The sequence below is a fragment of the Thunnus maccoyii genome, chromosome 17 (genome assembly GCF_910596095.1).
Source record: "Thunnus maccoyii chromosome 17, fThuMac1.1, whole genome shotgun sequence".
In the NCBI taxonomy this organism is placed as follows: Eukaryota; Metazoa; Chordata; class Actinopteri; order Scombriformes; family Scombridae; genus Thunnus; species Thunnus maccoyii.
In genome coordinates, this window is record NC_056549.1 from 6,414,231 (window position 1) to 6,426,564 (window position 12,334).

The 12,334-nt window shown below is 38.1% G+C and overlaps 1 protein-coding gene across 2 annotated transcripts; it reads right to left on the reverse strand.

The window, feature by feature from the left end:
* Positions 1 to 993: 993 nt before the first annotated feature.
* Positions 994 to 8,001, reverse strand: gje1 (gap junction protein epsilon 1). 2 transcript variants are annotated; one of them, XM_042389617.1, is made up of 5 exons: positions 7,676 to 8,001; positions 7,503 to 7,574; positions 5,907 to 6,089; positions 3,982 to 4,179; positions 994 to 2,655 (listed from the first exon to the last, which is right to left on the reverse strand). In XM_042389617.1, the coding sequence occupies exons 2-5, from the start codon at positions 7,530 to 7,532 to the stop codon at positions 2,458 to 2,460; spliced, it is 609 nt and encodes a 202-aa protein (XP_042245551.1). In that variant the 5' UTR covers positions 7,533 to 7,574; positions 7,676 to 8,001; the 3' UTR covers positions 994 to 2,457. The 2 variants fall into 2 exon arrangements, with proteins under 2 accessions (XP_042245551.1, XP_042245550.1); XM_042389616.1 differs by lacking the exon at positions 7,503 to 7,574 and having other exon boundaries at positions 7,676 to 7,999.
* Between the last annotated feature and the right edge of the window lie 4,333 nt (positions 8,002 to 12,334).

The following is a 12,334-nucleotide window of genomic DNA, read 5'->3' on the forward strand; positions in this document are numbered from 1 at the left end:
AGATTTTATCAAAACCATTAACATGCCTCATTCTCCTACTTGAACTGAACAGTACAGATGTGGATTTCTACATTTTTTATTTAATGTAAACATGGCCTAAGTCTTGGTGACAGAACTTTTAGAGGCAAAATTTACAACCATCCTCCACTCACAGATACCAGAACGCAGACGAACCCAAACCACAGGAGTCACATACCTGTTTCAAGTCCTCTTAAACCCTGTCAGACTAACCAGGCTGTTGGTACTGTAGGTTGGGAGCAATTTGAGTGGTCCCTTAGTACTGGAAAAGCTTATTTAAGGGTTTAAAAAGATTTGAAATAAGGGTTTGATCCACTTTTGTCTGGTAATGCAATTTTGTACCTGAGATGATAAACAGATTGCTGAAAACTTCATAACAAAAGTTGGATGGATGTCTGATCAAGAAAAAAAAAAAAAAAACATTACAAAACATGAGAGGTAATCATTTTCAAAGAACATTGACACTGACACTGTAGGCAAAATTACAGATAGCATTATAATACTACAAGCTAGGAAAAGGTAATAGAAAAAGAGTGGGGGGTAGAGGACACCCTTGATGAGGTCCACTGTAGATATGGTTGAGAATCAGACATGGACAAAACGTAACCATCGTTTCAAATATATCTGAACTTAGTTTTGCTTTTAAGCCGTAAAAATAATTATTACATTCTATATGAGACCAAAAGGGTCTTGAAACTCTTAAAACTTCAAAATTTGATGCTGATTTTGTCCATGTCTATTAAAAACTACACTACACAGTGATATTTTTTAACACTAGCTGAGACCTCATCAGTCTCACCTCAGATGTTTGGACAAATTAGCAGTGGCTGTTCAGTGACATTGCCCAGAACTTCCTCCCAACAATTTATCATTGGATGTCGACCAATTTTTTTATATGATTGTTTTAGGGCACAAAAGTGGCGGTATTTCTTCTCATTGGTATTTTTATATTTTTTATACTTAAATTATTACAAATTGTACTACTGTTATATATTTTAAATATTTTCATTCCAACACATGTGTATACCCAAATTTAAATATTTTTTGTGTAAGTCAATCATCCTTAAATTTCAAAATCTAAGTGAGTGTTTGATTCCTTGCTTTTTTAAGATTATTACATCACACCCATTTTTCATTAATTTTATTTCTTTGGGGAGGTGTTTACCCACAAAGAATAAAACACTACATTTATACCATTTTTAGTGATGGCATCATTGTCAAGATACATCATAGATTGAAGATGCCTTTACATCACATGGAAGTAAACTGAGCCATTTGTTTTAGTTTTTCTGGCGCCTGAGATTGGCAGCATGTTTCAGACAGCCTTTTCTCATTCTACAAGTCACGTTAAAGGTTGTTCAAGACCCACCAATCTGAAACAGATATTTGAAAAGGCAGACAACCCCATCAAAAGACCATAACAAAATTTTGGCGCTAATGTTGATGGAGATAAAGGTCAGAATGGGCTGGAAGCGATAGCAGACACATATTGGAAGCGATAACTATCACACATGGAAGTGTCAGGAGCAATGGCACCTGCAATTCACTCGCCCATGGGTAAAGTTACTGGATGACAGCTTCCCAAGAATGACACAAGTGATAATCCATGGCCAGCTCTATAGTCTGCCTGTCATATTTGATCAGCACCTGGTAGACAAGCTAGACTGTAGTGTTTATATGCACTTTTATACAGGATTATGCAACTAGCTAAATTATTTGCATTGTTGTTATCACATGACATGAAGACTTCATGCCTTTTGATCAAAGCTTTCTACAACTTTAGAAATCTCCTGAAACTGAGCTTTTTAGGTCCATTGTTGGAACACTATAGGTGAACAAAGTTCAGAGAAGATGAATCAAGTTGGTCTGATGAACTTCAATGCATTTAGTGCACCCCAGGCCATAAAGCAAATGTCAAAAATGTGTGCAGCTAATACTCCCAGGGTGTTCCTTCCAGGGCTTTCCTTGTGCTCTAATTCAACAATGGTCACAGTTTTTAGTAGCACCATGAAGTCAGTTGACGCCTGTCTTTCAGTCATCTTGTGGTAAAAAAGAAAACCGGAAATCTTTCTATTTCACCCCCAACAGTTCAGAGTCAGAGGTGCATATTCTCTGGCCGTCATGTCCATACAAGACCTCTGGACTGAGCCAGTACAGACCCGCTGATATCTGAAATACAATCAGGGATGATCACTCTATCGTTAAGGGCAAAAAACACCTAGAGAATATTTCAGACTTGCCAGCTCTGGCACTGTTGCACATTCTCAAATCTCTTGGTGCAACTCACTCACGATGGACCACAGGTGAGGCTTTGCTCTTACGTTAGCTTCCTGTTTTATGAAAGTCCAGCAGCAGCTAACCAAGAGCCCGATAAAAACTGGCAGAAATAGTGTCATATATTTTCACCCTTAGTCATTTTATGTGTGTGTGTAGAATGTGTCATTGGTTGTTGAGATAGCCAAGCCGTCGGCAGAGTATCTCAAATATCTCAGCAATACAGAGGAGTATGGTGATCACAGTAAAGGTGTACATGGCACTGAGGAAGATGGTTTTTTCAAAGTGTTCGGGCACCATGCACTTGGTCACATTAAAGGCCTTTTCCAAAGCACTAGCATCACACATGTACAGCGGGTGGACCTAGGAGAAAGAAAGAAAACATTAGACAGTGATACTTCAACTATTCTCTTTACCTTGCAAGCATATGATGACACTGTGTAATTTTGCTAACTAATATTCTCGATCTTATTACTGATTGATACACAAATTGGGCCCTACCAAATACTTGCTAGATTTACCTAGCATGTCCAACTAACAAGGAGTACCTTACATGTACTGGGCAGAACCAACAACTCCAGAACAGTCAAAGTTGAATTTAAAATAAAAATGAAAATGATCCACAGGAATCTTTATCCATGCTGATATAGCAGTGATTGTGACACAGTTTTGACAGATTTTTCATCAGTGCAGTCATTCTGCAAACTGCAACTCATTCCCGAAGGCACTATATTGTGTTGTAATATAGGGTAAGGTTCCAGATGTTGCAGGAAAATCATTTCACTGTCATATTCTAGGAACTAATTTGAGCCTTTGTGATCTGGTACACCATGCTGCTGGCAGAATAACCATGTAAAAGATCAGACCATGGCCATTTTCTGTCACCACCAGCTGGAATCATTGGCACCAAGTAGGGTGGATGCATGGATTAATGCTGCTGGATTGATGCATGGATTAATGCTGCAGCAATGTTGGACCGTACTGACAGCACTCTTCAATCAACCCCTTCTGTTGACCACATGTCTTTCAAACTTCTTGTTCATTGCTGACAGAAGTAGAACCCAGTGATCTTTCACTGCTGACCTACTTGGATGTTTATTCCATCGTTTTTAAAATGTTATTTTGGGACTATGTCTTCATTAAGTTGTGGATGTTGTTCTGTAGTTTCTTATCTCAAAACTTTGTGAATAGATTTACACAAATCTTTGTTGGCCATTGGGCAAGGATGTGGAACCATCTTGGTAACTCGACAACTGCTTTGATTGGTGGTTCTCCAAAGTGGTGACTTACCTTACAGAGTTTAATATTTTGAGGAGTTTGACAATATTGGAGCGACTTTTGAGCTTCTGTTCCATTGCACTTAAGAGAAGCCAGTTGTTGTGGTTCGGGCAACTAGTAAGGTTGTCCCCTGGTTGCATTCCTTTAGAGGTGTTCCTGGTATGATGAATTAGGAAGGGAACCCTTTGCAACATGGGACAAGCTGGAAGGATTATATCTCCTGGCTGGTCTGGGTTTAACTTGGGTTTATCCTCCAGAAGAAACTGAAGGAATTTACTGTAAAGGATGTATTGAGTACTCTGCATGACATTTTGCCACCACAACACTAACCATGAAAAGCAACTTGAAAATGGATGCATGGATGCATAGCTATGACATAGACACAAACTCAGTAATTCCAAATTGACTGACCTGGAAGCCAAAGAGGTGACTCTGTAGCCAGAAGGCGATGACCTCCAGAATGATGCGTAGGAGAACAGAAATGATGTAGAAGACGGTGTAGATGGGTCGTTCGAGGATCTCTTCCTGGTCAATATTCTTACAAGCTGCATAGAGGTGGAACACTGCCCCAGGAACAAGCACTGTTACCAGTTGTAATGCCCAGAAGACCTGGAGAAAGGGTGTAAGGGGGAAATGAGACAAGCCCATGGAAACAGACAAGAGGAGATATATGTCAGAAGACAGCAAGAAAGAAGAAAACCTTAATTCATTTCTCATCCTACTTTACTATAATTTAGCTTAGGTACTGTCAGTTGCACATGATATGTTATGGGTTTGAAACTACTAATACAATTTAGTATAATTTAGTTGCACCTACAATAATGAATTGATTATTATGACATTTTGATTTACAGTACAGTTTGTTTATCTCACTAGGGCAATATTATTGGTCAGGTTATGAGTTTTCAATAGTTTAGCTACAATTTCTGTAGCCTAAGCTTTTTTTTCCTTTAGCATGAGTTAGTTTTGCTGGACTCAAACAGTCCAACAATTTTGTTAAAGTTAAACCTGCTGTGATATCGTTGTATTAGTTAGTTTACTTAGTAAGCAAAGTAGTTGTAACTGCAGTATTAAAGTTAAATAATTACATGTAATTTACCTTGTCATATTTCAAAGTAGCCTAATTTAGCTTAGCTGAATTATATACTGCACATTATGTGACTCTACTTGGGTCCGTAAGTACGTACGTAGATTCACAGTATGTAAGTACGTAAACATCATATATGTGGCAACATTCCTGTTTAAATTGTCTTTTATTTTGTTCAGTTAAGTTTAGTTTAGTTTAATTTAGCTAGCCACTAGAGGTGGGTAAATCACAGTGTTATGGGTCTGACTTTTATAGATGTCAGGTCTAAAATAGTTCTAAAACTGTGAGTAGTTATACCTGTGGATGTGACTGTTGTAGCAATGGGACCTGTGTAATTTAGTTTAGTTATTCATATAGGAACAGCATCTGTGCTGCTGTATGTAGCTAGCTAGTAGTTTAGATTCTCATATTGTACCAGTTTAGCTTAGTTTACCTTAGCTATATAGATTATGTGATATTAGAGGATTGAAATGGTTGCACCAGCGGGCTGCATTACTGTTTAATTTAGCTGTATCTTTTAGTTTAAGTTGGTTTGGTTTACATAATTTAGCTGGTCACCAGGTAAACTGTGGTATTATGGCTCTGACTTTTAAAACTGTAGTTGTAGTTAGGTTAGCTTAAATTTACAAGAGCATAATTTAGTTTGGCTGACATTATGGGTCTAAAATGGCTCTAAAATTTTGCTTCGCTATACCTGCTGTGATTTTGTAACAGTACCACCTGATCTGTTAGTTCTGCATGCAGTACTGCTGTTGTAGCTATATAGTGTAGCCCAACAGTTACTGGGATGTTGAGATCAATGTAAAAGCAATACTTAACTATTTAAAAATTGAGATGTATTTGTCAGTATTTTTTACATGCACCAATAATGTAAAACATTTTCTCTTTAAAGATTTGTGAACAAGATATGTACGCTGTGGGCCTTTTTACAGTTGGAAAATAAACTTGTCAGTGCTCCCTGCTGGACAAATTCCATTATGGCATCATTTTTAAAAAATGACCTAAAACAAATCTTTGTCATTTCTCCACAATTTCTTTTGTTACTTATGAGCCAACATATATGCAGAGACAGATTGCAGTATGTGGAATTAGCTAATATCGGCGGATACCGCCACTGAAGTTTAGTTGATCTTATTTTAGCTTACCTTAGTGCTCTACATTATGTGATATTAGAGGACTCAAATGGGTGCACCAGTAGAATACGACCCCATGTCATTTTGTTGGACCTTTTAGTTTAGTTTAGTCCTACCTGAGGTGTTATGGGTCTGAACTGGTTGTAGCAGTACAGATTGAGTTCTCTGCGATCAGGGTCGCAGCTGAAGTGCAGTGCCTCATTCCCGTAGACAGCGAAGCCAAGAACGCCCAGGAAGAACATCCGCACCGAGCCGAAGAACAAGGTGTGGAACTGGCCTATCACCGTAGGAGGCCTGAGCTGGAACACACACACACACACACACAAGTGCACAGGTAAGGGAGCATGCACCACACACACACACACACACAGAGCACATAATTATACAATGCAATGCACATGCATTTATTAATGTGGGCATGGAAACACCCACAGACACTCATATGTACAGAAACATACATGATGAGTACAAAAAAAGCATTTTTATGGCAAAGATATGCAACACAAATGTGCATAGACACACAGGCGCGTGCACACACAGACACACACACATGCACAGAGAGAGAGAGAGAGAGAGAGAGAGAGAGAGTCAGAGACAAAGAGAAAACACCTTTTGTCAGCCAGATAAATGCAGCTGCAACAGCTGAAGCCCTGAGCTCTGAAGGCTAAAACAAAACCCATTCAGAGGAGACATTTCCCATATCTGACACTAACACTGATATTTACCAGGGGGGAAAAAAAGCCTAAATGACACTCTGACAAAGCAAAGAGCCATTTGGCCGACAAATATGTCACTTGGGTACATAAAGGCAGAGGTAAAAGGATTTGGATTAAAAAGCTAAGAATGAAAAAACAGATCAATGTCTTTTCAGTTTAAGCCTCGAGAGGGATAATTTGTTCAACGCGGCTCCTCTGTAACTGTCAAATCTTTAAAAGTTAAAATATGTCAGCAAGGTGGGCCTGGATGAAAGTAACAATAAAGGCCTTTATGATCTACTTACGCATCCTTCATAGAAGTTTTTGATGTAGTTTAAAGACATGGTTTGCCTGTCGATCACCCTCGATTTTTAATTCCAGGGCAGCTCTGGGCCCTCATGGCCGGTTTGCTGCTGGCACCAGTTAAAGGCCACCAACAGTAGGGCTTCAAAATCACCAACCTCTCTCCCTCCCTCTCTGCCCTGAAAGCCCATGTCAATGCATATTTTTTTTGCCTTTTATCCCTCCATCAATTGACTCACTCAGTAGAAAAAAGACAACAGAGACAGAGGGGCCAACAATGGCCTGGGAGGGCATGTGGTCCCTGCATTATAATCCCTATAGAACTATGTCAGCAAAAAAAACAACCTCCTGTCACACACAATGCAGAGAGAGAGATGGCAAACATGCAACAAAAATACAATACACCTTAGGTAAAGAACCATGGGAGCTCAGCTGAACTTCATGGCTTTTTTTTTTTTTAAAGAAACATTTTGAATATTTACAGCAATATCTTGAAAAATACCATTCTTAGCTGAATTAAATTTGGTCATTTTAATAAAAAATGAAACTTAAATGTGATTAATAAAACATTTATGATCACTTTAACACTTTTTAAAAAACTTATTCATAGCTTTCTTTTTGGTTTTGTGGAGTTTTGTTTTTTTACGTGGACACATGACTAAATCACTATCAGCAAAATCCAAAAAGTCAAAAACAAGAGTGATGACAACACACCCTGCACTGCAAATACTTCTGGAAGAGCATTCACGGAGCCGCTGTTGTCCCAAATACAGTCCCTTTGGCGAGCTACGAGCGACCAGCCGCCAACACAGAAAGAAAACCCGATCAAAACTTAAATCCCAAAAGCCAAAACTGGACAAAGTGAAATAAAATGGAAGTCCACACACCAACCGTAATCCTGGCGGCGTGTTGTTCATTCCCCCCTCTTTTTTCCACTCAGAGATCCTAAACTCATGCCAGTTGCGGGACCTTGCGGGACAGAGACCAGAGTCAAGCCAGACCGAATTAACTAGGCGCCTTTCCGGTCACAGCTTTCAACATAAACACAGGCGCTTGGAGAGAATAGTCAACAAACAGAGAGGAGGCTGCAGAGAAATAATACCTTCACACAAGAAATTGACCATTACTAAAAGTAATATCCGAAATAAATACATAGTAAAAGATCCTTGAGGGAATATCAATACAGAAGAAAAGGAAAAAAAGTGATGTAGGCACTGGACCCAGCAGAACTAATATCCAGACTTTGGCTGTATTGAACTGTGTAGAAATATATTACAGTGTGTGTATTACAGCAGGTATGCAAGGTGTACAGTTTGCTCACTGAAAATAGAACACAAATAGGAAAAATAGATGATTTTTTTGAGGAAAATTATATAATAAAACTTTTTTTTTTTTAAATTTATATAGCGCCAAATTACAACAGAAATGATCTCAGGGCACTTTTCACATAGAGCAGGTAGACTGTACTATATAATTTACAGAGATCCAACATTCCCCCCATGAGCAAGCACCATAAAACTCCCCTTTAACAGGAAGAAACCTCGAGCAGAACCAGGCTCTAGGTGGGTGGCCATCTGCCTTGACTGGTTGGGTTGTGAGATAAAGAGGGAGAGAGGGGGAGAGGGGAGAGAGAGACACAGAGAAGCACAACAACAACAACAACAATAATAATAGAAATGAAGATAAATGTGAAGTTATAACATAACGACTATATAAAAGCTAAATAGGCTTATAATAATAAATGAAAAATCCTCAAACTGATTGGTATTTTAAAACAATAAATAAATAATCACAGACAGATTAATTTATTTATGAATATATTTAGACTATGTGTCCACATGAGGATGATGAGGGTTTGAACTTCATGTGTGTTGAGAAGCTTTCGTCTCAAAATGTCCTTTAATCAGACACTTTGTATATTTAGCAGCTGTCATATCTAATGTTTGTTACATGGAAGCGCTTTTATGCTTTTATGTTGAAGGTCCGCTGGTATAGCTTCCGGTGTTTCCTGCACTAAGTATGTTTCACTTGACACAACAAATGACAGCCAACTTCTGCTGGCTCGTAGCGGCAGTGCGCACCGGGAGCCGCGGACCAAACTCCGTGCGTAAACGCGCCTTCATCAGACTGCAGCTGTCAGGTAGAAGTGAAGAGAAGTCACAAACACAACATGGCTGACAGATTATGATCAGAGGGCACCTTTTAACTAAATGTTTTGGTGACAAACGTGCAAAACATTAAACCTTACATACTGATCTGGGTCAATTTTGACCCATATTATATATTATAAATATTTCATATTTCTTAAAAACATATGTGTGCAGCTGATAGACATTTTTGTAGAGTTTTTGACTCATATTTATTCAAAAATTCCAAAAAATACACTTGCATTCTTCACATTTAATATAATTCATTTAACATGTTCCACTGTGTTATGTAGCACAGCATTATATAGTGCAACTGTAAATGTTTTCTCTCCATCTCTGTAAGCTCTCTGAAAAGATTCATCACACATTTATCTGTGACTGATGAAGTATCCATGAATGATTTATTGTGGATACATTTGAAACAGAGACTAATTATGAAGGGATATTGTGAAGGGTCTGAATATAAACAGTATGTTAGGGTTAAACATTTAAAAACCCAATAAAGACAAAGCATCTTGCAGGGAGCGCATGGCAACACACTGGAAAATTTCAGTTTATTAAGGGACTAAGAGGATACTTTTCATATATGATATTTCTCATTACTGTTTTTTCTGTTTAATTAAAGTATTAAACTCTGATCCTGAAATTCTCCTGATGTTATTTTTTATCCTCTAAACGCTTCAACATAGTCCAACAAACCATGAAGGAGGTGTTTAATAAACTGGAACATGCTGTCAATCCCAAATTAACTAATTATCATGTGTTATAATACAAAGATAATCACTGAGCTTTAACTAAACCACAGTTATTAATATTTTCTGGTGCTGAAAGTCTGATCATAGAGCAGAACAACAGGCCTGTTGGTTGAATCATGATCATCAGTTAAATACTGACTTCTTATAACTCCCACTTTCTCAGTTATGTATCAGAACAAGTTTATGTGGCTTTTTGAAGAAAAGAACTTCCAAGTTGATCAAATTTCAACTCATGTAGTGCCATCCTTTACACCGCCATCTGTGACTGTCAACAACACAGAAAGACATGAAGTCCATTTGTCCATTTGTGCTCACTGAAGCAGCAGAATCACAACCTGCAGATCGCAAACTTCACACATAGGGACAAAAGTTTTTACTAAGTAAAACCCAAAAAACTTCATGAATTCCAGCCTGCTGTATGATTAGACTGTGAGCCAGTTTTTCCTTATCTTTGCCAAACTACCAAACCGTTCGGCTTTATGTTTCTTTTGATTCAGATTTAAGTTGCTAAGAAGCACTTCTGAGAAACAGACTGACCTCAGAGCTGTTAGAGCTGTGACTTAATCCCTGAACCTGCCACCGTCCCCCCTGTTGTTTCTCATAAAGCACATTCATCTTATTTTTAACCGAATCTGTTGATCAAGGACAGAGCCTCCTGGTGGAAAAGAGTTTTCTGAATATGTCGCGGTAAAAAACCAATTAAAGTTATAGGGATTTAAATGTGGAAAAGATCAACATCATTCAATAAAATTTCTGAACACAAAACAGATTTTTTATTTGTGTGTTTGTCGGTTTTTATTCACCTGTACGTCCCAGATAGCGAAGGAAATGTAGAGGATTAGAGGAAGTACTCTGATAGTATTTAAAACATGTAGCAAAGCCGGACATTTAATGATATGCTGAATTAGTCCACACAAAGTAAACATGCAGCTGTTAGTCGATGATAAGCCCATGAATGTATTTTATCCCACTCTGCTGTGGATTTTCATGCTTCTTCTGGACTCCTAGATGTCTGTTAAATCTCATTCGTCGCCTACCTGCAGATTTTAACCCCAATCACTGACAGGGGTTTTCGTGCAAAAAAAACTTGAAAAATGCATCTCAGGCTTTTGCAGAATCTATTGGGGAGGTGTATCTGAAGTGAAACGAAGATGTCACATCACAGAGAGACATGAGATCAATGTTCCCTCTAAGCTACTCATTTATCACACTGATAGTGTGTGTTGTTACTGTCGCTTATTGCTCGTTATACTGCAGGTTTTACAAGATTTTTTGGTAAATTATGTTCAGTACAGGAGTTTTTCTTTAAACAGCTTATCTGCAGGTTTTGAAAATTCTGCTTCAAAAAAGGCCTTAGAATAGTAGTGTTAAAATGTATTGAATTTAACTGACAAAGTCGTGTATATTTATATTCTGGGGCTCTACTGGAATATCTTTGCATGATTTACAGTTAAAAACTCCTTATTTATCTTCTACTGGTCCTTTATGCAGCCCCTCAGTTCAGCCTCTGTCTGAAACAGGCCATTTTAGCTCCTGTCTCTTTAAGGCCCGCCTCCAGATGAGCCCACTCTGTTCTGATTGGTCAGCTTCAGGAAGCTTCCTCCAGCTCTGGAGGCTACATAAACAAACTATAGTAGCAGGATTTCACTTCTTTTTCTCCTTCTTTACTCCAAATATCAACTTCTCAAATACATCCGTACATGTTGGAGCTGAATCCGATCTGAAATATGAGAGTAGACAACGTGAACAACACGTGGAAAAACCTTAGCAACAACCTTAGCAACCAACGCTACAGAACAGACAGCCATCTATGGGCAATGTCAGCTCATCGGCAAGGTAGAAAAAAACATTGCAAACAAAGTGTTCAGAGCAGGTTGAAGCCCTGGATTTTGACTTACAGGGAGAATTTCTACATACGTTCACCTCAAGTTTGGGAACTTTGACCATGTTTAACATCTGACATCAGAACAGGATATAAATAACAGTTAAATACTTCTTCTGCCATAGACAGTTATGCACATCTCACTCCTGAAAAGAAAGTGTATATTTCCCAAAATGTTGAACTGTTCCTAAAAAAGATATACAGATCAAAAATGGATAGCTTAAAATTATTTATTGACCTATTTATTGATATTTTGATGTATGGTTGATATGTTGATGTCTTATCTTTGCACCTGTGCCCTTTGAAATGCACCTTTTTCTAAATTCTTTGACCTGACGAAGAGCCGACTTGGATCAAAACAACGTCTATTTAAATTAAAATTGTGGCTTCGGAGTAAGTGTTGCAGCGTTATTGGTTTTCCATTCAGAAGAAAAATACACAAAAACGATTAACAGTAATACTGATCAGTTATCAAGTAAACTGGAGTCTTTAAATGTGAATAAAAGACGTATTTAGAGAAAACCACTTAAAATCCCTATACTGATGATTGCATCCAAGTTTTCCCGACATCCTGCAGTTCCTCCACTGACCTGTAGAGGCTCACAGTCCTCTGAGTTTATGGTAATAATATCAGAATATGCTTAATGCCACATAAAGCAAATATAAAAGGAAATATGTGGAACATTTACTTTTGATTAAGAGGAGCAGGTGATTTCCTGACATGCAATTATAATAAAACTTTTAGGGATTGTATGATTGGAT

What these genes read in the sequence shown, in the direction of transcription:
- gje1 (XM_042389617.1), bottom strand. Translation starts at nt 7,532, where the DNA reads ATGCTCTTCCAGAAGTATTTGCAGTGCAGG. An exon ending in AGAAGTATTTGCAGTGCAGG is followed by an intron (nt 6,090 to 7,502) that starts GTGTGTTGTCAT and finishes TGTGTGTTCCAG; the next exon opens with CTCAGGCCTCCTACGGTGAT. An exon ending in TCAGACCCATAACACCTCAG is followed by an intron (nt 4,180 to 5,906) that starts GTAGGACTAAAC and finishes CCCTTTCTCCAG; the next exon opens with GTCTTCTGGGCATTACAACT.